Source organism: Epinephelus lanceolatus, chromosome 4 (genome assembly GCF_041903045.1).
Source record: "Epinephelus lanceolatus isolate andai-2023 chromosome 4, ASM4190304v1, whole genome shotgun sequence".
Lineage (NCBI taxonomy): Eukaryota > Metazoa > Chordata > Actinopteri > Perciformes > Serranidae > Epinephelus > Epinephelus lanceolatus.
In genome coordinates, this window is record NC_135737.1 from 22,401,837 (window position 1) to 22,429,268 (window position 27,432).

At 40.9% G+C, this 27,432-nt stretch overlaps 1 protein-coding gene across 1 annotated transcript in view; it reads left to right on the top strand.

Moving 5' to 3' along the window:
• plch1 (phospholipase C, eta 1) overlaps positions 1-27,432 on the top strand; it is an 87,299-nt gene that overhangs the window by 32,821 nt on the left and 27,046 nt on the right. Inside the window, exons 3-9 of the mRNA XM_033631487.2 lie at positions 2,067-2,310; positions 2,680-2,809; positions 8,758-8,928; positions 9,541-9,634; positions 16,257-16,460; positions 18,204-18,324; positions 23,252-23,423. Of these exons, the coding sequence (XP_033487378.1) occupies positions 2,067-2,310; positions 2,680-2,809; positions 8,758-8,928; positions 9,541-9,634; positions 16,257-16,460; positions 18,204-18,324; positions 23,252-23,423 (1,136 nt within the window). The remainder of the gene's footprint in view (positions 1-2,066; positions 2,311-2,679; positions 2,810-8,757; positions 8,929-9,540; positions 9,635-16,256; positions 16,461-18,203; positions 18,325-23,251; positions 23,424-27,432) is intronic.

Sequence of the window (27,432 nt, forward strand, 5' to 3'; positions counted from 1 at the left end):
AGATGTGTTAAAATGTGTATTTGCAAAAATTGATAATGTATATAATAGGTTGACACTTGGAGTCTGTGTATCGATGCAATAGCGCCACGCAAAATAACGCAATACTATGCTGTATTGATTTTTCCCCCACCCGTAATCGCTATCACAACAATCATGTAAAGCCATGGTCGCCATGATGATGTTCTCTCATTTAGCCACTTCTTAACAACCGCCTTTTTGAAGACACAGAAAAGCTTCAAAACTCAGGAGTGGGGTATCTACTGAAATATTTTATGTCATAGACCAAAATGTGACAGTGTCCTAAGCTTGTGTTAACCACAGACCTTATTTCAGGCATCTAACCACAACCCATTCAAAAAACCTTTGACTTCGAGATGAGGGAACCAGGAATGCAATTCATTTCCAGATTTTAAGACTCATTCCTGGGGCACTATCACAGTGTTTTTTAAGAATAAATTAAGGGTAGAAAACCACCGCATCACGTGCATAAAATGAAATGACGCTGAGCGAATGCTTCATCAGTTGATTCGTTTTAAGCCCCTTTAAAGAAATCAATATCAGTTTAAGTGTATGCTATATTTATGATATTTTCCACATTTTACCTTGCCATCAGAAACTCTTTCTGACAGGAAATTCAAGCTGTTATCTCAAAGCCACCAGACTCCATTGACAAAAAGACTAATTTTACATCACAGAATACAGTTCCTGGTCCACTGTTTTCTTGATTGGTTAGTGTGTCAGGTAAAGCTGGAAAAATATTGCAAATATAGACACTTACACTGATGTTTTTCTTTGGTGGCTAATATACAGTTTGCTGCAGTTCCCGTCCACAGCAGCACATTGCGCAGCGTCTGTGCTGGTAGATTTGGTTTATCAGAGACACTAACAAGTATATAAAGTAAGCACAGCAGATGTGTCAAACGGGTCAGACCATCATGTCTAACTATATGAATATATACATTTGATTGATGAAAATTGTAACAATATTATAAAAGCCTAATCTTTTTTAATAGCCTAAATATTTAACTTTAAAAATCTAATGGTATATGCATATATAAAACCCTAAACCTGATTTAGAATGTTATTGAAAGACATCTAATTGAACACAATGTACTGGCCAGTGCTGGGAAGGCCCGTGATATAGCAACACAACTTCTTAGATGCTATAACTACACTGTCCATTCATATTTGCGAGTTTAACTGACATAAAACAGACATATGAAGCCATGGTTTGACAAAACATTAACTTCCTGTCAGCATCTAAACATCACATTAAACAGTAGGCTACAAAAATAGGCTACAAAAAAAGTGCAGAAACAATATTTCATCAACCAATAAAGCTGCTCCTGTTTGTTGGCATTCTGGAAGAGCAAACAAAGAGGAAAATCAATCATACTGTGCTCACAGATCTAGGCACTTAGAATTTAACAAGTGTCACAAATGAGCCAGGGTCGCACCCATGCTGTGGCGTTCCTTACAGACCGGAAAAAGACTTCATGATGTGAAAGCTATGATAACTGCCAAAGAACAGATACATGCAGACACCACAATATACAAACACAACTTTATATCCAGGAAATACGTCTTAACTTTTACTTTGTTTTTGCTGAAATGGTTTTCCAGCTGCCGTTCCCTGCAGAGTGGACAAATCCTGATGATATTTCTCATGGATGTTAAGCACTACACCGGCCACATGCCAACGTGGTAAAGCCATGATGGCATTTACATAGTGAGACTGTATTGTGTTACATTTAAGGTGACTCTTTCCTGCTCTAGTGAGAATTTAGCAGCTGGATGGTGGTGATGTGGTTTTGAGTCAAAATAAACTACAATTTATGAATGTCTTTTTTATACATTTTTGGACAACAATAGAATATTTACAGCCTTATAACTAAGTTGTATTCCAATGTTTATTAAGTTTATTTATTTAATAAATAAATAAACTTAATAAACATTGAATTTCCCCTCAGGGGATTAATAAAGTAAATAAACTTAAACTTAAACTAGACAGAAATCATTAATGAGTCTTTTTTCTAATAATCAAAGTGGTCTTTTCTTGTCCTCAGTCACCATTGATTCGCTGTACAAAGTGACAGAGGGCATTCAATCGGACATCTTCCATCGGCATGCAGACGGCACCTTCGACCCAGCCTGCTGTTTCACAGTGTACCATGGAAACCACATGGAGTCCCTCGACTTGGTGACATCAAATGCGGAAGAAGCCAGAACCTGGATAACTGGCCTCCGCTATCTCATGGCTGGGATCAGTGACGAGGACTCGCTGGCCAAACGGCAGCGTACACATGACCAATATCCTTTGAACAAAGGTTAATTTTTTTGGTTTCATGTCCGTTCTTTTGAGGGATTTTTTTCTCAGCTCACATGGAAGCTTTTTCTGTGATACACTTTCGCTCACTCAGACACACTCTCAAAACAAATATGTGGCACTACTCGAGGCCAAGTGACATATTAGTATTATATTTGTTTCCATCTACCTGTAGCCCAGTATTCTTGCTCTGGGTTTTCATTTGTTTAGAGTCTGAGGTGTTAGTGCACACTCAGCAGCTCAAAGGCGATCACTGGCACTAGAAATGATATGATACTGAGTTGAAATGCTTGAAATCATGCAGACAGATTTTATTATAATGCTGCATTTTCCTTAATATGTGTTTGTGTGACGTGGCTGAAACAGACATTCGAGGAGGCCGATAAGAATGGAGACGGTCTCCTGAACATCGAAGAGATCTACCAGCTTCTCCACAAGCTGAATGTCAATCTGCCGCGCAGGAAGGTCAAACAAATGTTTCAGGTCAGAATATGAACCCATTTTAAATCATTTAATGCTAAGTCCTTTTCAAAACAGCAAAGAGGCAAACTCCTTGGCTGAAAAATGATGCCAACGTGGAAGTGCCAAAAACTGCAGTTCCTTATACGGCCACCTGAGGCTGGCTCCAAAAGTGAGTCAATCTCCATAGACCTCCATGTTAAAATACCCAACTTTACAGCAGAAATAAACATGTTTACAGCCTGGTACAAACAGTTTGGGGCTTTAGAGCTAATTTCACCGTTCATGACAACTGTCTCTAAAAAAAAAAAAAAATTGTCAAAAAAAAAGTAAAATCTAAAATGGCAACTGCTAAAATTCCAAACTCAAGGCTTCAAAATCCACAAACCAGTGGGTGACGTCACAGTGGCTACATCCATTATCTTCATTCCATCTCTGGAAACAGTCCCTACAATCATAAGTAGACGGTGTGGGATGCTAATTGAAAGCATACATCAAAACAGAACAACAACCATAGAGACATTCACTATTTCACCTCACATATGCAGTAAATTACTCGTTCATTCTTTTTTAAGGCATTAGCAGTGAATAGAAATTCATTACCAAAACATTTGCGTCCATATTAAGCCGTCTTATTAACAAGAATGAGGTTTGCTTTCATTCCAACACATTAAATGCCTTGTGTATAAATATTTTAGCGGACTGACGTCACATTACTGCGGCATTTCTTATTTTTATGTGCATCTGTGTGATTCAAATAAATGTGCGAGAAATATTTCATATGTTTGTAGGGGAGCGAGACACTTTTAGAGGGAAAAGATGAAGACTTGTGTGGAGAGAGCTGCTTCAATTTTTAAAACAGAAGTCACATTCAGTAATGTCAGAAATCCACATGCAGTGTCTACTGGCTTTTCTAACACGGATGCAGCAACATCTTTTCACTTTCTTCTTTTATCTATTGACCATAAGACAAATTGACTTGATTGAATGGTTAGATGATGAGATTAGAGAGCATTTATTTTGATCTTTTAATTTGCACCTGAGCGAGTTGGCCAGTTTTGAGGAAGAGAGAGGCAACTTTTGGTTATCCTTCACAACTTACCACCTTCAAAAGCGTGTGTTCAATATGCTGGCGCAGGAGTGAAGACTCAAATCCAGACTCACGAGGCGGAGGTTTAGGGGCTAAACAGATCAAAAATACAGTCAATACCTGCATGAAGTCAGATAGGCACCCAGCACTCACTCAAGGGATCAAGGAATGCAAGGCAGGCAGAGCAAAAGCAGGCCTGCAAAGTCTAGCCAACAAGGCAATAAAGACAGTCTGGGGAAAAGAGAAAATGCTAGCTGGGAAGTGCGCTGGCTTTGACAGCTAATGGGGAGCAGAGAGGTCAATGGCTGGGTGATACGTATGGGGGGGCAGGTGAGGAGACGCAGTGTCTGAAACAGGAGAGGTTCTTCTCATATTACAACGACTGTGTTTAGGTGCACAAAATATTGTAGTTTTTGCCTAATTCCAAAATAGACAATATTCCTACTAGGGCTGGGAAATCTATTGATATTATATTAATATTGTAAAATGAGACTAGACTATCTGTCTTAGATTCTAGATATGGTAATATCCTAGCTGTTGTTTTTTTCCTGGTTTTAAGGCTGTATTACAGTAAAGTAGGGCTGCCCCAAACTAAGAATTTTCTTAGTTGATCAACTGTCGTGATTTAGGGCATGTTTACGATATTAATTTAATTTTTAAATGATATATTTTGGGCGGGGCAACACAATGGTTTGAGTTGAAGGTGTGAGAAAGAATAGTATCAGTAACATTGTTAACACTGTGCTACATTACAGAGAAATACAAAACCGTACTAATGAACCTTCATTAATATAGGCCTATATTTTATCTACAAGTGCACGTCACACACTGAGCGAGCCGCCTGTTAATGACGCTGTCGGCAAAGCGGTAATGATTGTGCTAAGTGGCTAATGGGCATGTAGCTACTAACATGTTTCAGATGATACGTCATGTTTGTAGTCGACCAATGAAGATGAGTTTACATATCACCTTGGGTTCGTCCTTCACCTTCTCAAAATGATCCCACACTTTTGATTTCCTGCCCGACATGTTATTAACTAGCCTGTGGAATAACCGCAGGTACCAGCCCTGGATGCCACATCTTAAACCACTTGAAAAATGTAAGGTCAGGCACTGGGCGCTACTTTTTCCCCTTTTTTGTGCCAGCTTTCAAGAGCGTGGCGGCAGGCATCATATCAGAGCTTATTTACCTGAAATCCTGAGTGGTGAGCTGATCCTCTTCCAAGAGCTGTTTATAAGTGTGTAGACCTATCGTCTGTGGGACACATGTAAAACTCTGGGTATCCCTGCACTGAAATGATCAACTTTTCCATATTTATCACAAAATGATATTTACAGAAGAAGGGAAAGATATCTGTCGGCTGTGATTGGTTTGTAACGTGACTCCTGTCTGACCGCTGGGCGTGGCCTCTTCCTGTGTCTGTCCTTTCAAAATACTGTAAATTCCCACATGGTCTAGTCATATAGGTTCTGATTTATTTTGACAAAACCAAAGGCACTCATTTGGATTTTGTTAATTTTAAGAGTGAACCTATATATCTCTATATAATTTTAGCCTATTGTGCCTGCAATGCATATTCCTAAATAGATTTATGAGTGTTTGTGAGTGTATTTTGGGCAACAGGCGCCCAGCAACATTTTTTTTCCTCTGTGGCCCACCAACAGGTTTTTTTTATATATGTAATGAAATAGAAATATAAATCTTAAAGCAGTGTTCCAAACTGGACCAGTTTGCTCAAGATTCAAAATAGGTCTTGTTATAACCTAATGACCACAGGAAATAGTGATCTTAAAATTGTCTTGCACTACGTGTTTTCATTACATTTAACAAAGCTATCCAAAATATCCCTGAAAGCCTCCTCTTCTCCACCCCCAGCAGTTTAGAGTTGATACAGGAGAGTGTCATAATGGGCTAAACTGTAATTTCGCTCCAAGAAACAATTCACTCTTTGGGTTTAGATTAGATGGGAAATTTCAGAAATTTATCTCTTTCCATTTAAGTGTTGGCGGATGACAGCTTTGAAAACCGGAACAGCTTGTGCTTGAGCTTAAAATACCCTGAATCTGTTTGTTTTCTGTCCATGCATTTCTGATGAAGTCCTTCACAGTGATTTATCCTGCTGGCTGTGTGTAGATTCTCTCTGTGATCAAGTCCCCGATGCACACAGCGTGCTCATTATGGGTGTGTGATGGAGCTGGTATTATTAGATTTGGTGTGGAGTCGATGGGCCCCCGTGAGATCCAGGTAATACGAGACGCCAGATCCCAGCGAGCAGGCGGAGCGATGTGGCAGGACAGAATGAGCAGAAAGCCGTGCTGTGTGTGTCCTCAGGCAACATGTAGTGAGAAGGCGGGTTAGGAGAGAAAAAACATGGTTGGAGAGGTAATGTGTTTGTATCATAAAGACTGGTACATTGGGCACACTTGCCGGTGTGAATTTGTGTTGGTATGTGAAAGAGAGAAATGTGACGAGAGATGGAGGAAAAATAAAGATGAGACAGTTTGCAGCTGCAAGTGTGCACAGCTGTTTCCATGTGCACACCTTCATAGCTGACAAGTCTACACATCCTCTAATTTTAGGCATTGACCGATATACTGGCAGTAATTGCTAGTTTCTATTATAGCCTGAAAATCAGACTGAATTGCCATTATGTTTCATGTCATTCATTCAGTCTGACATTGTGTTTGTGTTCATTTCTGTTTGAAAGGGAAGGTCGTTGGACCTCATTCACCAATGTCATTGGAAGCATTTCCTTAGTACAGAAAAGACGTTTTAAGCGGCAGAATTTTCTCACCTGTGTACTTTTCCTCATGAATCCCATTGTCCTCGTAGGTTGAAAGAGCGTGTCAGTTGATCCTAATTAGCGCAGGTAAACACTATGCAAATCCTAATAAAAGAGCACGGCACTGCAGGGCCGTGTGCATACACAATAGTCGGAAGAACAAAAGTTAAGAGAATTAGGTTACCCAAACCGAAGTCTAAAGAGCGTGGGTCACTGAGCTCCAAAAAATTCAGTAGTTCTGAAGTGGAGGTGCTTCTGCATGAAGTGAACGCCAAGTGAGCTGTCATATTTAGTAGCGTCAGGATATAAAATAACAAAAAAAAGATGCGTGAGATGCAAAAAATACATTTTAATGAACCTTCTGACCTGCAACCACAAACTTTATGCATTATAGTAGCACAACTGTTTAGACTGAGGACAGAGACGAGTGCCATGGCGTCCAAGGTGTGTATGTGTGTTTGAGGGGGAGAGCTGGATGGTGGAAGGTGGACTATTTTGCGCAATGCTTCAATAAGTTATTCAAAACTTACACAGAACGCTGCTTTGTCACTTTTTGTCTCGCCACCTAAACCACCCATAATATTTTCTAGCAATCACTAAGTATTAGATGGCATGTTTCTCATTAATATAACTGATATGAACTGAAGTGTTGGTCTAGTTATAACTGGTAATATAAATCCTATAATATTCTACAATTGAAGAATTAAAGAAAATGCAATTACCAGTTATTCTGCAACATGTCAGCACTCAAATGTGAGTAAGGGGGCGATCACACAGAAATGAGACGCTAGAGACGTGGACGCTTCAAAGACGCTTGAAACGCTGGAAGTGCTTATTCATTGCGCGCTAGACAAAAAAACAAAAAAAGCAAGTAGCGCCTGTGGAGTGGGGGTGCGTGCGCAACACACACACACACATCTCCTGTCTTCTCCCTATGTCTCCCCTTGAATATAGTGTTTCCCTCAAAGACAGTAGAGACAGTACTAGCTACATGAAACTATCACGAGCTATCAAATCAAATCAAATCCAACTTTGTTTATATAGCACTTTTCATACATAAAAATGCAGCACAAAAACTGTGAACTATGAAATAAGGTCACCAGCCCTCTCACATATCCCACTGTCTGAAAGTTAACTAGCTGCTACGACGATATTGTCGTCGTCAATTACATTGTACTCACCAGACAAATTTGTTGCGCTGCTCGCACAGCTCCATGCATATCTCCTCCTGTGTTTGTTCGAGTATTGAGGTGTGCGTGTGTTGTATAATTCTTAAAAATCAAATACTGTCAGGATAAATTTCTCCTCTTCGGATTGCATTGTGTTGTCTGTCACTCATAACTGCCGTAAACTGCCGTAACTGCCACAACAAAACAGGAAGGAGGATTTGATTGGCTGCCTGGGCCAATGACGACAATGACGAATGGTGCTACTGGTGCCTGACGCTCAAAAAGTTGAAAATATTTTAACTTTTCAGTGTCTACGCGCATCTAAAAAGACGCCAGAAAAGTGCCCGTCTAAAAAGACGCTTGAACGCCGGTCAGACGCGCCGTATCATAGGAAAACAATTGTTTTACTGGTGTCGTGCTTCTAGCGTTTCATCTCTGTGTGATCGCCCCCTAAGTGTGCTTTTGAGGGTGTGTAGATTCTTAACTAAGAACAAATCCCAAATAAGAAAGCATTGGTGAATGTCAGAAAACTGCTGGCTGTGTGTAGATTCCAGAAAACTGCGTAAGTGGGATTTTAAAAGGAAATGTCATCTTAAGAACAGTTGTTGAATGAGGCCCATTGTTTTTTGTTTTGCCTTAGCTGATTAGTAGTAACATAGCCATCCCATCATCCATTTGCAGCAGACATGGCGACTGTAGTTGCCAGAAGCAGACACTAAATGTTTTTCATATTTGACAAAATAAAATTTGATTTACATTTTTTTTTTTTTTGTGAGTTGGAAGTTTCCGTTTGTTTCGGATGAGCGCAGTGTGAATCACACACATAGAGTCACACTGCAGTCCATGAGTTTGTGTAGAGTTTCACTTACCATCAAAATATAATAGCCAGAGTTGTGTTACAGATGACATTTCACTTCCTCCTCCTCACAGGAAGCAGACACGGACGATCAGCAGGGAACACTGACATACGAAGAGTTCTCTGTCTTCTACAAGATGATGTCTCTGCGACGGGACCTGTTCCTGCTGATGATGGCGTACAGTGACAGAAAGGATCACTTGACAGCGGAGGAGCTGGCCAACTTCCTGCGCAATGAGCAGAAGGTGAGAGGTGACGCCTGCCTCGGGATGGAGACAATAAAATTCTCACCCAGTGATGTTAAACTGGACACATTTTTATGATGAGGTGTCCAAACTACTCCCCCCCCCCCAATCAGCCATTTCAGTTTTAGATCCACCAACACAATAGAGATTGATTATGTTCTCGTTCTCCCTCCTTTAGTCTAACATGTAACTCCCTCCGTCTCAGCTGTCTGCCCAGAGGAATCTGCTTCACTAAGCCAATCTATCACGCCTAAAATTGGTTTGTCTCATGGGAGCCCTTTTCTTGTTCCTTACACTTTTTCTTCGCTCTATTTTTTCTTTCAGTGTTTTTCTTTGTGTTTCTGACACACTCTTTTCTCTCTTACACTGTTATGGTGTCATTTTTCATCATGCTGTATTTACCGCCTCCAGCCCGCGATACTCAGGATTAATACTGTTCTCTGACTGCTTGTTTGACATGGCTGACAATTAATTTAATAGCAACACAAATGCGTTATAATAAAGATGGGAAATCATTCTGACTGCATTTAGCATTTACACGGGGATTGAATCATTTTTACTACGTCTCGAAGAGTCTAAACATGCTTTTTGTTCTTCTTTTTGTCTCTACAGATGGCCAATGTGACTCCAGAGTATGTGGCAGAAATCATTGACAAGTTTGAGGTGTCAGATGAGAATAAACAAAGAGGAGTCTTAGGGATTGAAGGTAACTTTCCCCCGTTTCACTTTCTTCATGAACGCCTTTATTTTCAAATTTTCTTTCATTTTTTTTCCATCTTCCCCCCTTTTATCTGTCATCGCCACCATCAGTTTTCATCAATTACTCTGTTACATGCTCTCAAAACAGATCTCAAAATCAGGCAGTGATGCAGTGTACACCATTATGAAGTTTGCTTAGGAGGTGTCAACCTGCAAGAGCAGAGTTGAACTGATTGTATTGCCTAAGATTATGTGACACTGGCCGGTTCACAGAATGAATGGTTATTGCTTACACCATTAATTAACCAGTAAGCATTCATTAAGTCATTCATTTTGCGAACCACTTATCCTGTTGGAGGTCGCAGGGGAGCTGGAGCCTATCCCAGCTGACATTGGCCGATCGACCGTTACCAGACTATGGGACGTGGATGACAGACAACACACATGCAACCATTTACGCTCACATTCACACCTACGGCCAATTTAGAGTCACCAGTTACCCTAACCTGCATGTCTTTGGACTGTGGGAGAAAACCCACGCTGACACAGGGAGAACATGTAAAGTCCTCACAGAGGGGCTCCCCCAACCCAGGGTTCGGACCAGGGACCCTCTTGCTGTGAGGTGACAATGCTAAATGGGATTAATAATGAAGAAATGAGAGTTAACATGATCTACAGATTTTCCTTGGCTCAGCTAGAAAGCTTGAGCACAAAATTAAACATTTTTTGATCATTTTTACCACAGAATATTTTAGGGTTTTGTTGAGCCATTTCATCTGAAATAATATGTACAGTATAAAAGAATCACGAGACTCACTTTCCAAAATTAGAAGATCTTTGGCTTCTAGCAAGGTTTAACATATGATTCAAGAAAACTTTCTGATGTGCACGTGTCCTTATTTTTGGTTTAAACAACATAAAACACTTGTCTATTTTAAAGGAAATTGAAATTTAAAAGTCAAGTGTGCAGGACTAACGGACATCTATTGGCAGAAATGGTACATAATATTCACAGTTATGTTTTCATTAGTTCATCTGATACTAAGAATTGTGTTTTTGCTACCTTTGAATGAGCCGTTTCTATCTACACATGAAGTGTGTCCTCTTCTACAGAGTCCGCCATGTTGTTTCTACAGTAGCCCAAACCAGACAAACCAAACACTGGCACTCGATAAGGCCATTTGCATTCCTGCCTTGGTCACCGTAGTTATCCTGCATGCGAGGTGCATAGTTTCAGTTCTGCAACCTTACTGCTAGATGCCACTAAATCCCACACGCTGTGCCTTTAAGGGCAATTTAATAATAATTTAATCAGGATTTTTTTGAAATGTTGGAGCAAATTTACCAATTCAATTGCCTCTGATATCAACCATTTATATTTACTGTGAATTCCAACCCTCATTATAAAACCCTTAAATCCTGACAATGAGTGTGGCTGAAATCCTAAAAAGAATAACCATGAATGTTCTGGGATTTTGTCTTTGGCAAGTGTTCATCTCTCAGTGTCATTTCAGGTAATGCCACATGCAACTGAAGGGTGAGCTTAAGGGAGAAGAAGGAGTGAGGATTGAAAGGGGTGGCTGGAGTGAGAAGAATTGGGAAGTCAGAATGAGGGCGGTGGGAGAGAGAAAATGAGAGTGTGACAGGAATGAGAGGAGTGAGTATGGGGAGAGGAGATGAGAGGGGGAGGAGGAAGGGTGAGACTAATCTTGTTGTTGGAGGCATGAAGGCTAACACTGTGTGTGTGTGTGTGTGTGTGTGTGTGTGTGTGTGTGTGTCTGACTGATCAGACCAGTATGCCTGCAGGCCAGAAATGTGTGTGTTTAAGCATGCATTGTGCACAGATGTGACAGCAATGTACAAACAGATTCACATTAACATCTTTTTACAGTGTGATGAGCTGTTACCTACAGTACTTCATGTCAACACAGCATGCGGTTAAAATCTGAAGGCAGCCATGATGGCACCATGATGAGATTACATGTCCTGTCTGATCACCGACTTCCCGTATCAAAAATCTTTCCCACATTTGCGTCACATTTTTCCATTTCTCCTCCACAGTCTCCATTTACATGTTAACTGTCTGCTTTTTTCCCTTGTCTGCTTTCTGACTTTTTCCTGATTTTTCATGCTCTTGGTATTCTTGTCTCAGTTCTAGCCCCCTCTCTGGATGAAAGAGTGCTTTCTTCCCTCTCACTCCTCTTCATGCTTTACTACCTAAAAAAAGTTGGCTGTGTGAAGTATATCCGCCAGTACCGTGGCTTCAAACCTCACCACTCTGGTGTGAAACCACAGCACTCTGGTTTGAATGTGCATGTCTGTCATCCTTTGGTATATTCCTGGAGATCAACCTGCAAATGAAGAGATATATTGAAGATGTCACTGCTAGGAGCTGTTAGAAGGTGCATGATATGATCTGGTGGCTGGCAGTTTGAAATAGAAAAGTTTTTGTGTTGCGGCGTTCACTTTTATCTCGGAATATTAAAACTAAATGTAAATCTGATCCACAGGGGACGCAGGATCACTGCATGACACACAACATTTAAAATGCTTAGCTGTCTTCCAACATTACCTCTGCAACTGACGTCTCCACTTCAACATATGTCAATCAACAAGACAAAGAGTCTGCAACCACGCAGGTGGTTAAATGTTCATCCTCCTGAGACCCTGTGTCCTCATATGAGGACATTACATTTTGGGTTTACTGGACCTTCTACTTCATTCTGCTCAACTTAGACCTGTTATCCTTGTTTGTGGACACTTTTGCCTGTCATCTAGTGGTAGCAAAAGCACAATACACTAATCCATGTAAATACAAGATGGCAGCCATCTCTGCCAAGTTAATCGGCAACAAACTCAATGGTTGAGTCTTTTTTATTTATGATTAATAACCTTTGTAGTTTCATATGTCATTGATATGCAATTTGACCTAGTTTAGCAATGATAACTAAGATGCTGTTAACTCTAAAGTACTCGAAGACAGTAGGACTTCATTGTTGTCTCGTTTAAGGATGTAGGGACTTTATTATCATTGACAATGTTTAGTCCTTTATACTTATCATGGCCTACTAATCCTACTAATAATTAAACTGCATACCAAACAAAGGTTCAGGTCTCAGGAGGATGTGCTTATGTTAAACAGGTATTGTGTTTCAACCTATCCCCAGGCAACAGTTTGTTTGATATCTGACAAGTTAGCACCCCACAAACGACGTGAAGGACTTAATATAAAATTAAGTATGTTGGGTTTAGGAGAGAAGGATTATTTATGGTATGTTTAGGAAAAGAAACATGACAATGACGCACCTTAAAATAGACACAGTTCCAAACACCAGCCTGCTGAGGGAAGGTCCTGTGTTGTTTTATGATCCAGCACCCCAATCTGCCTCCTTATGCTGACTTTTGGTTTTTATATACCTTCTTTCTCCGGTCAGTGTGTTGGTCACATGATAGCAATCTTCCTGATTATGTGGATTATGCACAAATTAGTGGCTCATGATTACATGGATTATATAGGAATTGTTATGCATTACTTTTTGTAGGTAAACATACGAACAATGCCTGAGAGCAGTTTGTATGTTTACCATATTCACCATCTTAGTTTAGTTTGTTTACAGGCTAACATTTGCTAAACTAGCAAACAAGCACTTAACACAAAGTACAGCTGTGGTTGATGCGAATGTCCTTAGTTTTGCCAAAATCTGGTCATGAACCAAAGCAATGGGATAACTTGAATGTTTGACCAGACAATGGAGCTAGACGAAGAGTCAGAGGATATTACAACTTATCCTGTTGGCCAACATAAATATCTGTGCCTAGTTTAAAGGAAGTAGTTATTAAGATATTTCACACAAAAAAAGCAGTGCTATTGGAAAAGTCAGAAAATCATCAAAGTCAGCAGGGTAAATCCTTTTGGGAACATGAATTTGACATTTCGGCAGCTTGTATCCACGACCTCATTCTTTCAGTCACTACCCAGAGCTCATGACCATAGGTTATGGGGTTGGGATGTAGATGGACCAGTAAATCGAAAGCTTCGCCTTACAGCTCAGCTCCCTCTTCACCATGACGGTCTGGTGCAGCGCCCACATCACTGCATACAGTACAGGCCAAAAGTTTGGACACACCTTCTCATTCAATGCGTTTTCTTTATTTTCATGACTATTTACATTGTAGATTCTCACTGAAGGCATCAAAACTATGAATGAACACATGTGGAGTTATGTACTTAACAAAAAAAGGTGAAATAACTGAAAACATGTTTTATATTCTAGTTTCTTCAAAATAGCCACCCTTTGCTCTGATTACTGCTTTGCACACTCTTGGCATTCTCTCCATGAGCTTCAAGAGGTAGTCACCTGAAATGGTTTTCCAACAGTCTTGAAGGAGTTCCCAGAGGTGTTTAGCACTTGTTGGCCCCTTTGCCTTCACTCTGCAGTCCAGCTCACCCCAAACCATCTCGATTGGGTTCAGGTCCGGTGACTGTGGAGGCCAGGTCATCTGCCGCAGCACTCCATCACTCTCCTTCTTGGTCAAATAGCCCTTACACAGCCTGGAGGTGTGTTTGGGGTCATTGTCCTGTTGAAAAATAAATGATCGTCCAACTAAACGCGAACCGGATGGGATGGCATGTCACTGCAGGATGCTGTGGTAGCCATGCTGGTTCAGTGTGCCTTCAATTTTGAATAAATCCCCAACAGTGTCACCAGCAAAACACCCCCACACCATCACACCTCCTCCTCCATGCTTCACAGTGGGAACCAGGCATGTGGAATCCATCCGTTCACCTTTTCTGCGTCTCACAAAGACACGGCGGTTGGAACCAAAGATCTCAAATTTGGACTCATCAGACCAAAGCACAGATTTCCACTGGTCTAATGTCCATTCCTTGTGTTTCTTGGCCCAAACAAATCTCTTCTGCTTGTTGCCTCTCCTTAGCAGTGGTTTGCTAGCAGCTATTTGACCATGAAGGCCTGATTGGCGCAGTCTCCTCTTAACAGTTGTTCTAGAGATGGGTCTGCTGCTAGAACTCTGTGTGGCATTCATCTGGTCTCTGATCTGAGCTGCTGTTAACTTGTGATTTCTGAGGCTGGTGACTCGGATGAACTTATCCTCAGAAGCAGAGGTGACTCTTGGTCTTCCTTTCCTGGGTCGGTCCTCATGTGTGCCAGTTTCGTTGTAGCGCTTGATGGTTTTTGCGACTCCACTTGAGGACACATTTAAAGTTTTTGCAATTTTCCGGACTGAGTGACCTTCATTTCTTAAAGTAATGATGGCCACTCGTTTTTCTTTAGTTAGCTGATTGGTTCTTGCCATAATATGAATTTTAACAGTTGTCCAATAGGGCTGTCGGCTGTGTATTAACCTGACTTCTGCACAACACAACTGATGGTCCCAACCGCATTGATAAAGCAAGGAATTCCACTAATTAACCCTGATAAGGCACACCTGTGAAGTGGAAACCATTTCAGGTGACTACCTCTTGAAGCTCATCGAGAGAATGCCAAGAGTGTGCAAAGCAGTAATCAGAGCAAAGGGTGGCTATTTTGAAGAAACTAGAATATAAAACATGTTTTCAGTTATTTCACCTTTTTTTGTTAAGTACATAACTCCACATGTGTTCATTCATAGTTTTGATGCCTTCAGTGAGAATCTACAATGTAAATAGTCATGAAAATAAAGAAAACGCATTGAATGAGAAGGTGTGTCCAAACTTTTGGCCTGTACTGTACACCACACCAAACCGCTGATCTGTCTCATGCTCCATTCTACTCTCACTTGTGAACAAGATCCCAAGATACTTGAACTCGCTCACTTCAGGTAGTAACTGTCTTCCAACCTGGAGGGGGCAATCCACTGTTTTCTGGCAGATAACCATGGCCTCAGACCCTGGAGTGCTGACTCTCATCCTGACTGCTTCACACTCAGCTGCAAACCACTCCAGTGCATGCTGGAGGTCATGGTGTGATGAGGCCAACAGAACCACATCATCTGCAAAAAGCAGATATGCAATTCTGAGGTCACCCTTAGAAACAGGGTAAGGAGCTTGGCCATCCGGAGGGAGCTCGGATTAGATCCGCTGCTCCTTCGTGTTGAAAGGGGTCAGTTGAGGTGGTTCAGGCATCTGATCAGGATGCCTCTTGGGTGCCTCCCTTAGACCAGTGATGTCCCACTGGTAGGAGGCCCTGGGGCAGACCCAGAACATGCCGGAGGGATTACATATCTCATCTGGCCTGGGAACGCCTTGGGGTCCTCCAGGAGGAGCTGGAGAGCATTGCTGGGGAGAGGGACGTCTGGAATATTTTGCTCGGCCTGCTGTCCACACAACCTGGCTTCGGATAAGTGGTTGAAAAAGAATGGATGGATGGAACATGAATGTATGTACAGATGTCATGCCAATCCATCCAAAACTTCAGTCTGGACCAAAGTGGTGCTCATACCAACAGGCGGACAGCACTGCCATCCACATTAGCATGGCTAAAAATAAATTATGTCCAAGCACATGTAACGTTTTTTAATCCAATATTCAAAGCTGCAAAAATGTATTAAAATTAGGCAGAATTCTTTAACGGTGCCTGGTTTGACTCTAAATTATTATTTTTCTCTCATAAATATGTATTTTCTTTCAGGTTTTACAAGTTTCATGCGCAGTCCAACGTGTGACATTTTCAACCCTTTGCACCACGAGGTGAATCAAGACATGGATCAGCCTCTGTGTAACTACTTCATCGCCTCCTCTCATAATACATACTTGACTGGGGACCAGCTCCTCTCCCACTCCAAGACCGACATGTATGCCTGGGTGCTGCAGTCTGGCTGCCGCTGTGTAGAAGGTAAGCACATATTTAAATATCGACTGAGGCCTCTTCCACGAATTTTTGACGTGTCACAGTAGGAAAACCATCCAAATAAATGATAACATTATGCATGGCTGAATTCGATTCTGGCCTTATGCATTTTTAAGCAATTTCACTGTCACAGACAAATTTTCAGTGTCAGAATAAATCAAGAGTTTTACGTCAGTTGATGCATGCTCCCTTGATCGTGATAAGTGAGTGTGAGTGTAAGGTGGTTATAAAACTGTAGATCTGTCTTGAGTCAGTCTTTGCAGTCACACGGTGTGCTTGCAGTTCTGGAAAAATTAAATATGTTCAAAATTATTGTAAGTTTTTGGTAGTGGCTCATGGTAAAGAATAGCTGCGCTCTCTCCAGCACCAAACAAGAAGCAGTAAAACAGGTAGACATTAAGGGATGGAAGGGACTGGAGGTGCAGCATCATGAACAAGTCTCTGTTCTCTTGTACTGTGAAAAGGGAGGAGAAACTGGTGGAGTTGTGAAGTGAACAAGAGTCAGTGTTTAATTTGGCGTGTATCTGATCCACAAACCAGGACAAAACCTTGTTTTTGAATTGGTTTCCAATTCCCACGGTGTCCTCCCAGTAAAATAGTGCAGTGAGTTGAGACAACAAAATCCATATAATCCATTGCATCTATAGGACACCATTTATCTTGTGTTCCTAGAGCTATGTGTTTCTGTGGTTAAGTAAGGAACTGTCAATATTTCATATTTCTTTTAATGAGATTGGTGTCTCATCCCGACCGCTTCACACCCGGCTGCAAACCGCCCCAGTGTATGCTGGAGGTCACAGTGTGATGAAGCCAACAGAACCACATCATCTGCAAAAGCAGATATGCAATTCTGTGGTCACCCTTAGAGATTGGGTAAGGAGCTCGGACATCCGGAGAGAGCTCAGATTAGAGCCGCTGCTCCTTTGAGTCGAAAGGGGTCACTTGAGGTGGTTCGGGCATCTGATCAGGATGCCTGAGATTGGTGTAATATTTTCCACGGGGAGCAGGATGGGAAATAATCTTTAAAGGAATCTAGTCTTGGAAATATGAGCCTGCACAATCCCCAGTCTTTGTAAAATGCCACAGTGTGTGACTAAAAAGATGTGAGGGTGGGGTGTCAGACTTTAGTCTTTAAAAAGTCTTTTCAAAGTCTTCTGGTGTATGGCAGGCATTAGCTGCTACAGCTTCAGGGTCCTGGTATTGTGCATGTTGGCTCACTGTCACACTCTCACGGCGTACTGGGACATTTGCATACAACAGAGCTGTCATTATTGTTTTTAGTCAGACCTGTACCTTTCCTACTGTAACATGTAAAAATGTCTGCTTAGGGATGTTTGTGGATGTTAAGGATGTTTACTGCTGAGCAGTGTGGAACATTTTTTTAACGTTTCTAAATTGAAACTCAGCACCCATTTTGCTGTGTTTATGTTTGCTAATAAAATTTGAAAAGGCCCACAGATGCCAAAGCACTGAAATAATAAAACCCCAGTCTGACAATTTTGCACATGCTATTGCTTGACCATTACTTTCATTCACACTAGTTTGTGTCCCAGACTGAATAAAAACACCAGAGTTCGTCAAGAGAATGTGAAATAGCTGAGACATCAAGTACAAATGAAATCGACTGCCTTCTCCATATTCAAAGCAGTGAGGAGACACAGAAAACTGGGAACAGTAACATGATGTGTTGTTTTATTCATGCATTATTTCTTCTGTTTTTCCCTGCAGTGGACTGTTGGGACGGTCCTGATGGAGAGCCGATGGTCCAACATGGCTACACACTGACCTCCAAGATTCCGTTCAAATCTGTCATAGAGACCATCAATAAATATGCCTTCATAAATAACCAGTGAGTCAAAGCTCCCTATAGTGTGTGTGTGCATGTGTGTTTGTGACATCTTATGGAAATTGCTTCCATTATCCCATTGGTATTGTACTGGGAGAAAATGGCCCAGAATACCAAATAGAAATGCAATTTAACTTATGTTTTCTCACTCATATAAATCTGACTGAAACATCATTTCTGGTTGACATTCAGAAGAGCACATGATGTCCTCTGCTTCAGGACAAACAGCACAAGACATCTCTAAGCACAGAGATTTTATTATTGATTGTAAATTGTTCTCTTCTGTTTGATTGTGTTGCTTTATGTGGTCCACTAATGGATGAGTTATAATGGCATCAGCATGCTCATAAAAGGCTGCAGAGCTGTGTTTGTCCTCACAAAACAACTCTCAAACTAGCATTTCTCCCACTGTTATAATGAAATATCTATGAATTTGATGGAAGGCTTCCCCACAAGATTTAATGAGAAAGTTGCAACATTTAGACAGCCAGGTTTGTGTTTTTCAGAGAACATTGTGATTCCTGGCAGTAATTAGCACCTATTACTCAACCATCTGTTTAGCAGCGTTTCCTCTGGCTCCCCAAGGAGCCACTATTTGTCTCTGCTGGGTCCAACTATACCCAAACAAAGTGGTGAATGATGCAGCTTCCTGCTGCCACATTGGCTCGCTTTGACATCTATTGCAGCTACTTAGGAGTACAGCGCCTGTGTTATAAAGCTATTTATTTCATGACAGTGTTGGAGTAGAATCAATTTATGGAGAAGTGTAAGTACATTTGGCAATAGATGATAAAAGTTTCAGTAAAATTAATAAGGCTGCCGTCTGTTCTTCATCGTCTTATTTTCTGGTTGTCAACTTTAAGACATTCATTCTTTCAATTTTGAGCAGGTTATCCATAATATAGCCATAAAAGGATAGTTCACAGCAGAATCAAAAATATGTATGTATCCTTTTACCTGTAGTGCTGCAACTCCGCCAAAACAATCTAGACTATATCTAGATTGTTTTGGCGGAGTTGCAGAATGTTGGAGATATCAGCTGTAGAGATGTCTGTCTTCTCTCAAATACACTGCCTGGCCAAAAAAAAAGTCACCACCAAAAAAAAAGGTCATACACTCTAATATTTCGTTGGACCGCCTTTAGCTTTGATTACGGCACGCATTCGCTGTGGCATTGTTTCGATAAGCTTCTGCAATGTCACAAGATTTATTTCCATCCAGTGTTGCATTAATTTTTCACCAAGATCTTGCATTGATGATGGTAGAGTCTGACCGCTGCGCAAAGCCTTCTCCAGCACATCCCAAAGATTCTCAATGGGGTTAAGGTCTGGACTCTGTGGTGGCCAATCCATGTGTGAAAATGATGTCTCATGCTCCCTGAACCAGTCTTTCACAATTTGAGCCCGATGAATCCTGGCATTGTCATCTTGGAATATGCCCGTGCCATCAGGGAAGAAAAAATCCATTGATGGAATAACCTGGTCATTCAGTATATTCAGGTAGTCAGCTGACCTCATTCTTTGAGCACATACTGTTGCTGAACCTAGACCTGACCAACTGCAGCAACCCCAGATCATAACACTGCCCCCACAGGCTTGTACAGTAGGCACTAGGCATGATGGGTGCATCACTTCATCTGCCTCTCTTCTTACCCTGATGCGCCCATCACTCTGGAACAGGGTAAATCTGGACTCATCAGACCACATGACCTTCTTCCATTGCTCCAGAGTCCAATCTTTATGCTCCCTAGCAAATTGAAGCCTTTTTTTCTGGTTAGCCTCACTGATTAGTGGTTTTCTTAAGGCTACACAGCTGTTCAGTCCCAATCCCTTGAGTTCCCTTCGCATTGTGCGTGTGGAAATGCTCTTACTTTCACTATTAAACATAGCCCTGAGTTCTACTGTTGTTTTTCTTCGATTTGATCTCACCAAACGTTTAAGTGATCGCCGATCACGATCACTGAGGATTTTTTTCTGGCCACATTTCTTCCTCGAAAACGATGGGTCCCCACTATCCTTCTAGTTTTTAATAATGCGTTGGACAGTTCTTAACCCAATTTTAGTAGTTTCTGCAACCTCCTTAGATGTTTTCTCTGCTTGATGCATGCCAATGATTTGACCCTTCTCAAACAGACTAACATCTTTTCCACGACCACGGGATGTGTCTTTCAACATGGTTGTTTAGGAAATGAGAAGCAACTCATTGCACCAGTTGGGGTTAAATAACTTGTTGCCAGCTGAAAGATAATCGCCCATGCAGTAATTATCCAATAGGAGGCTCATACCTATTTGCTTAGTTAAATCCAGGTGGCGACTTTTTTTTTGGCCAGGCAGTGTATAATGGAACTAGACAGCAGACCTTGTTGTGAGCATGTAGGAACTGTTTTCTTCCTACTGAACTACACCTGCCAATGGAATCACTACGCAAATGGAAGACTGTATACTCATGGACAAGAGGCTCGTGCTGTTGTTGATTTTAGTTCAATAGTTAAGCTAGCTAACATTACAGCTCAGCCAAGGAGAACGCTATTAATGTTTATACATCTCACTGTCACAAGCAGCCTCTTGTCCACGAGTAGCTGCACTATGGACTACTATTGTGTATTTTATTCTTTGGTTTTTTTTGTACAGTTTAAACAAACTAGATATGATGCAGGTACAGTAGTAGTTAGATTTTGGTACATGCGGACAGAGCCAGACTTGTTTTCCCTGCTGTCTCCAGTCTTTATGCCAAACTAAACTCATATGCTGGCTGTAGCTTTACATTTAATGGACAGGTGAGAGTGCTATTGATCTATTCATTAAACTCATGGCAAGAACACAAACTGTTAATGGGTCGTATTTATACAATGCTTTTCTTGTCTTAACGGCCACTCAAAGTGCTTGACAACACAAGCACTGTTCACCTCTTTACACAGACAGTCACACACTAATGGGTGAGGCTGCCATAAGGTGCCTCCTGCTCATCTGATAAACATTCACATGCAATCACACACAGATGGCACAGCCATCGGTCGGACTCTGGGGCTCAGTATCTTGACACTTTGACACGTAGACTGCAAAGACCATCAACCTTCAGATTGGTAGACGACCACTCCTGAGCCACAGTCGCCCACCAATAAGGGTTTATCTCCAAATGTTTTCTTTTAACTGTATCAGCAATTAATCACAGATCAAAATATGCTAACAATCAACAAAACAGGAAGGCAAAATAAGGACAGACACAACAGCCGACCGAACATGCCTGATTTCAGAGAGTAGATGGGACATTCCCATAAATTCCCATATTTTTTTTTTTAATTCTATGGTTAGAGGTAAAATGATTAGTTAATTAAGTCAACTGAATAAAAAACAACTTTTTATAATAGTGTAATAGTCATTTTTCAGGCAAAAATGTCAAACTTTCATCTTGGTATGGAATCACTGCTTTTCTTCATCCTACTTCAGGAGTAGGCAACCTGCGGCTCTGGCACCACATGTGGCTCTTTAGCCCCTCTCCAGTGGCACCCTGCGGCTTTGACAAAAAAAAAAAAAACATGATGTGGAAATGAAAAAGGGTTATTTCTTCATATTATAATTTAAATTTATCAATGTTATACACCTAAAAAAAATTCTTACATCCTCCAGTTGAAAAAATGTGAAGCCTCTATACCAAATTAAAAAAATGTTCTAACATTTCAACAATTTCAGTCTACTACCTTGCACTTTTTCCTTGATTTTTTTTTAACCTTGATAGCGGTGGCCAATCTTCCTAGCTGGTTAGCTAGGGATGGTCAAAAATGGCTCTTTTGATAGTAAAGGTTGCCGACCCCTGTCCTACTTGATGTAACATTTTACATTTGAACCTTTTATAGGCCAAATGATCTTCAGTTAGCTGAGACAATAATTGGCAGATGACTCTATGATGAAAATAACTGTTGAATAGCTTTTAAACTGAGTGATAAAGTTGTACTGTACTTTTCCTAAACTGTTTTAGTCGACAAGACTTTTTTTTTTCTCACGAGGGTAAGTTCTTTGCATTCCTCTGCTAATTAGATTAAGGATTAATGTGGTCTTTCACATGCTAATTTGGAGATATCTGTATACTTATATGAACTTGCACTGTATTAATTAGTAATCTGTAATAATTCTGACAGCTAGAACACGTGAATAAATTGAACATCCTGTGCGTTATCTCTCGTCTCTCTTTGCTCTGCCATTCTCGCCTTTCACATTTAGCTAATATTTTATCATCAGTGCCACCTGTTGATATGATTAATGGCCCCTTAGCTGTATTGAAATGGAGTGAGTCTTGGCACACACACAGACACACACACACACACACACACACACACACACACACACGACACAGCTCATTGAGCCGCCTCACTGTTTCACCTGAGAGGAGCTCCTGGATGTTGCTGTCTGTGTGTCGGAGTGAAATGACTCTGGATGTTCCTCTCTCTGTTGTCTCTTTTTTGTCTTTGGCAGAGGACTCGTGTGTGTGTGTGTGTGTGCGTGTGTGTTTTGTGGATGAGAGGTGGAGTTGAGAGCAGGGCTGCGTTCCCTGAGGGAGAGCTGTCAGTCTGACAAACTTGACATTTCAGCTGAGCTGCCGTGTGGCCACAAGTCATTTCACCTTTTCTAAATGAAAACACAGGCACACGCATATCACTTCCACACACACACACACACACACACACACACACACACCATGCCACAGAGGTGAAGAGGTTTTTATGCAGCTGTATTTTTATCATTTACCTCCTCACTCTTCTGCTGTTTGGAAGTGAGAAATCAAAGTACAGTCTCAGATCTGGTTCACACTCATAGCAGCAGATCAGTCTCACTTCGGTCCACTGGCTTCATTCAAGACACGTTTTCCAAGTGTGGATGGGTTTTGATGTTATTTATCGAAATCTAATATGTATGTTAATCATTTCTTCTTTCAGGTACCCAGTAATTCTGTCCATAGAGAACCACTGTAGCATCCAGCAGCAGAAGAAGATTGCTCAGTACCTGCGAGAAATCTTTGGAGAAAAACTGGACGTCAGAGACGCACTGAGCAGAGACTCCAAAACGTTACCCAGTCCTCAGAATCTGCTGGGCAAGATACTCATCAAAGTAAGGACACATCTATGGACACAGCTGATGGGTGGTGGACTTGCAGTTCATGTTTTTAAATGACTACATAAATTGCTAAATTAAAATATGCCCAGTCAGTAAGTGCACTTGCAAATCAAAGCATCTGCACAGCACGTCTCCGTTTCCTTCCTCTTATTTCAGCCAAGAAAGCGGAGCTCTCGTTATCTCTCTATATTTGACTTCATGTGCATTGCTGTACTGAGGATGGGGAGCGGGAGAGGCACTGCGAGGCAGCTAATTATTGCCCGTAAACACATGAAGAGAGGGAAGAGCAGAAAGGGAGGACAAACTAGGTCATTGTATTAATCATAAAAGGGAAAGGAGAGAAGGATGAGATGCTGGCGTGTGATAGCTGAGCGACAGATTGTTGCATTTTATATATATTTTTCCAACACACATACACAAACAGGGGCACACGCACAAAGACAACCTGCACGGCGACTCAGCTGGGGTCTGTCAGACTATTCATTATTTAAATTGGTACTAGTCACAGCAATTCTGCAATTAACCATGAAGAATATATGAATATTTAAAGACATGTTTAAATTAGATGAAACATACACACTGCTACCACTGCTGCAGAGCTTACACAGAATCAGTGTTTTATTTCCCTGGTTAAAACTAAACTGGGAAGTAAAACTTTACCATTAACCATTTAACAGCACTTTTGGTTTTCATAATTCAGATTCAGAAAACTCACTAATATTCTCAGTGCGGCAATATCCCCTAAATGATTCATAATAAATAATGCAGTTTTTTAGTAACTTTAATTTAAGTCACTCTATAGGTAGGACACATTATCAGTCCTTAAAACACCCCTGGCACACATTCAGATTGTGAAGTTGCTCCGCAGGCGCTGCATTGCAGACTAACATTAACCAGAGACCGCTGCGAAATCTTTTGGTTAATGTCAGTGTTTTTTACTCTGGCATGCTTTGCAGCTGCTTCTCCAGGGAGACAGCAGCAGCATGGCTTGTTTGTTTCAAGTACAGGAAGGAGGCTACAGAGTGGTTGTGGTTCAGGTTCTGTTTCTTTCCACCAGTCACCTGTGACCGTGTCTTTTAAACATGATATTCTCTTTGGAGACCCTGGGCCCTTTTTAACAGCTCAAAACACACACTGAGTCCTTCTATCAGCTTGATGCCTAATGACTAATTTTATTACCACTAATTAGCACTAAATTTAGTACTAATTGTATGAGGATTGCTTTTTGAACTGATGACCTGTTTGAGGTCTCAGAGACACTGTCTGTATAGCATGGTTAAATAAAAGGGTGTCAAACCCCTTCCAAATCCCAAGTAAGTCTATTTCAATTTCTGCTTGGGGAATTAGTTGTCTCTGAATGGGTTTTTGGCAAACAAAATAAAAATATATTTTTTGGAATAGCTCATTAAGCATGTGCAAGATTAAATATTTCCTTATTTAGTGTGTTTATGGACATTTCTGAATTTTGATAAAAGCGGTGGTAAAGCGAAGAGTTGCCACTTCAAACTTTGGAACATATTTTGTATTCATAAAGTCAGAAAAAAAGAAAAAAATACCACTGTAGTCTTTTCCATGAAGAAAACTACCCACAAAATGAACACTGAATGGCTTCCCAGTATGTTAACAATATGCAAAAACAAAGAGAAAAACAAAACAAAGCTGGATGTTACAGACTATATCCATATGATGAACACTGAACAATACCCTCTCTTAATTTAACTGATAACCTGCTTCTCATGGCCGATAACTGATACGATAACCGATAATTTTACATTTTTTTTGTTTTAAAAAGAAGTGTATAACCTGTAGTTTATGTACACTTAAGGGAAAGACAGGCTCAGATATAGTGATAAAATATGGCTGATTTAAAGGGGAACTCATGTTTTTTTCAACCTGGGCCCTACTACTACTTTTGTCTAAATGCGTGATAGGATGTTCAATATTTGACATTTCTCCAGAACGAAGCTAGGGCTGACCTGCCTGCAGCCCGTGAGCGCGTGCTATATTAATAATAGGGCACTCAGACGGCATCAAACAACGTCAAAATACGTCCACTAAAAGTGCATGTTTTCACACAGATAGGCTCGGATTGTTAGTATAATTATCCAACAACATAACGGAAAGGAGAAATGAACGTCTGTGTTTACCTTTAGCTGGATTCAGATGTGTTCCTCTGCTTGTTGCAATTTTAGTATATGTGCTACCAAAGTAACACTGCTCCCTCTCTCTCCTCGTCCGCTCTTCAATTTCAATGAGTTCCGCATCTGTGTATGTCCATGTACTCCGTGTTCAAATAAATACGGGTGGTCATCAAATTCAAATGGCTCATCCAGATCCAGTTGGTCAAAATCGGGTAAAAATTAGGACGTTTGTTGCAGCAAGTCAAAACACTCACTCAGAGAGTGAAAGTCTGGCTCTGAAATCTCATGTCTCGCAAGTTTCTTCTTCTTCTTCTTTGGTGTTTTACTATACAGTCAATGGTGTTTTACGGCAGTTGGTCTCGCGAGACTTGAGTTGTTGCAGGAAGTTACCGCTGGAGCGAGCTTACAAATGCGACTGTTTGGAGTAGTCATGACTGAATTTTTACCCGATTTTGACCAACTGCATCTGGATGAGCCATTTGAATTTGATGACTGCCTGTATTTATTTGAACACGGAGTACACAGATGCAAAGCTCACTGAAGAGGGACGAGGAGAGAGAGGGAGCAGGCAGAGGAAGTGTTTTGACTTGCCACAACAAATATGTCCGAATCCAGCTAAAGGTAAACACAGACGTTCATTTCGTCTTTCTGTTATGTTGTCGGATAATTATACTAACAATCCGAGCCTATCTGTGTGAAAAAAATGCAATTTTAGTGGACGTATTTTGACGTTGTTTTGTGCTGTCTGAATGCCCTATTATTTAATATAGCGCATGCTCACAGGCTGCAGGAAGGTCAGCCCTAGCTTCGTGCTGGAGAAATGTCACATATTGAACATCCTATCACTCATTCAGACAAAAGTAGATCAGAAAATAGGGCCCAGGTTGAAAAAAAACATTAGTTCCCCTTTAATATTCCATGGCCCTGACTTAGCCAAATTAACCTGACATCACTATTGCTAACACAACAAAAACAAAGAACAGATCTGACTCTTCATACCTGCCGACATAAGGCTGTGAAAAAGACAGAGATTTTCTGGGGTGTTGTAAAATGGCCTGCCCTTAACGCCCCTGCGCCCATTGCCTAAATGTTAAGAAACTTAAACCATAGAGGTGACAGATGATCAGAGACAACCCATGAGTCATTCTGCAAAACTCATATGGGTGGTTGTGACACAGAGCCTATTTTCTCATTTAGTTAAAAAGATTTAAAGTACATAGGTTTCACACCTTGTGGTCTTTCATTATGCCAACAAACATGAGCAAAGCTTATACGTAACATTACTTTTGTTCTTCTTTCACCCTTCTGATCATTTTAAAAGTCAAAGCAGCAATTAAAAAATTGCTTTTCTTATCCATCTGCATGACACACTTCACAGTATGTAAAGTCATCATGTCCAGCCTCAAAAGCTTATCTCTTCGCAGCACCTACTGTTGTCATCCCAAAAGGCAGGAAGGGTGCCCAGCATGATCTGTAAAACACAGATGACATGATCATCCTCAATGAGAATGAAAACATCCTTTAAAAAAAAAGAAAGTCAGCTCCCACTTTGACGCCCTCAGACCCAGAAGATTATTATCAACCAGCACAGGAGGAGTTATTCACACAGAGAAACAAAGATCATCTCGAGGAGCAAAAGCTCTCAGCATTTATTGGATTATTTTTTTTCTAAGAACCAAATAAAATCGACTTTATCTTTTATGTGAAGAAAGTCTGCATTGTTCCCCGGAAAAAAAAGAGCTCTGTCTTTGTCCTTCCTCAGCCAGATGTCTGAAAATTGAAAGAGCATTATTGATTTTCTATAAAGCCCTATACTCCTCTAACAGTTTCCCCCATCTCTTTCCTCTCCCCCTTTGCCCTCA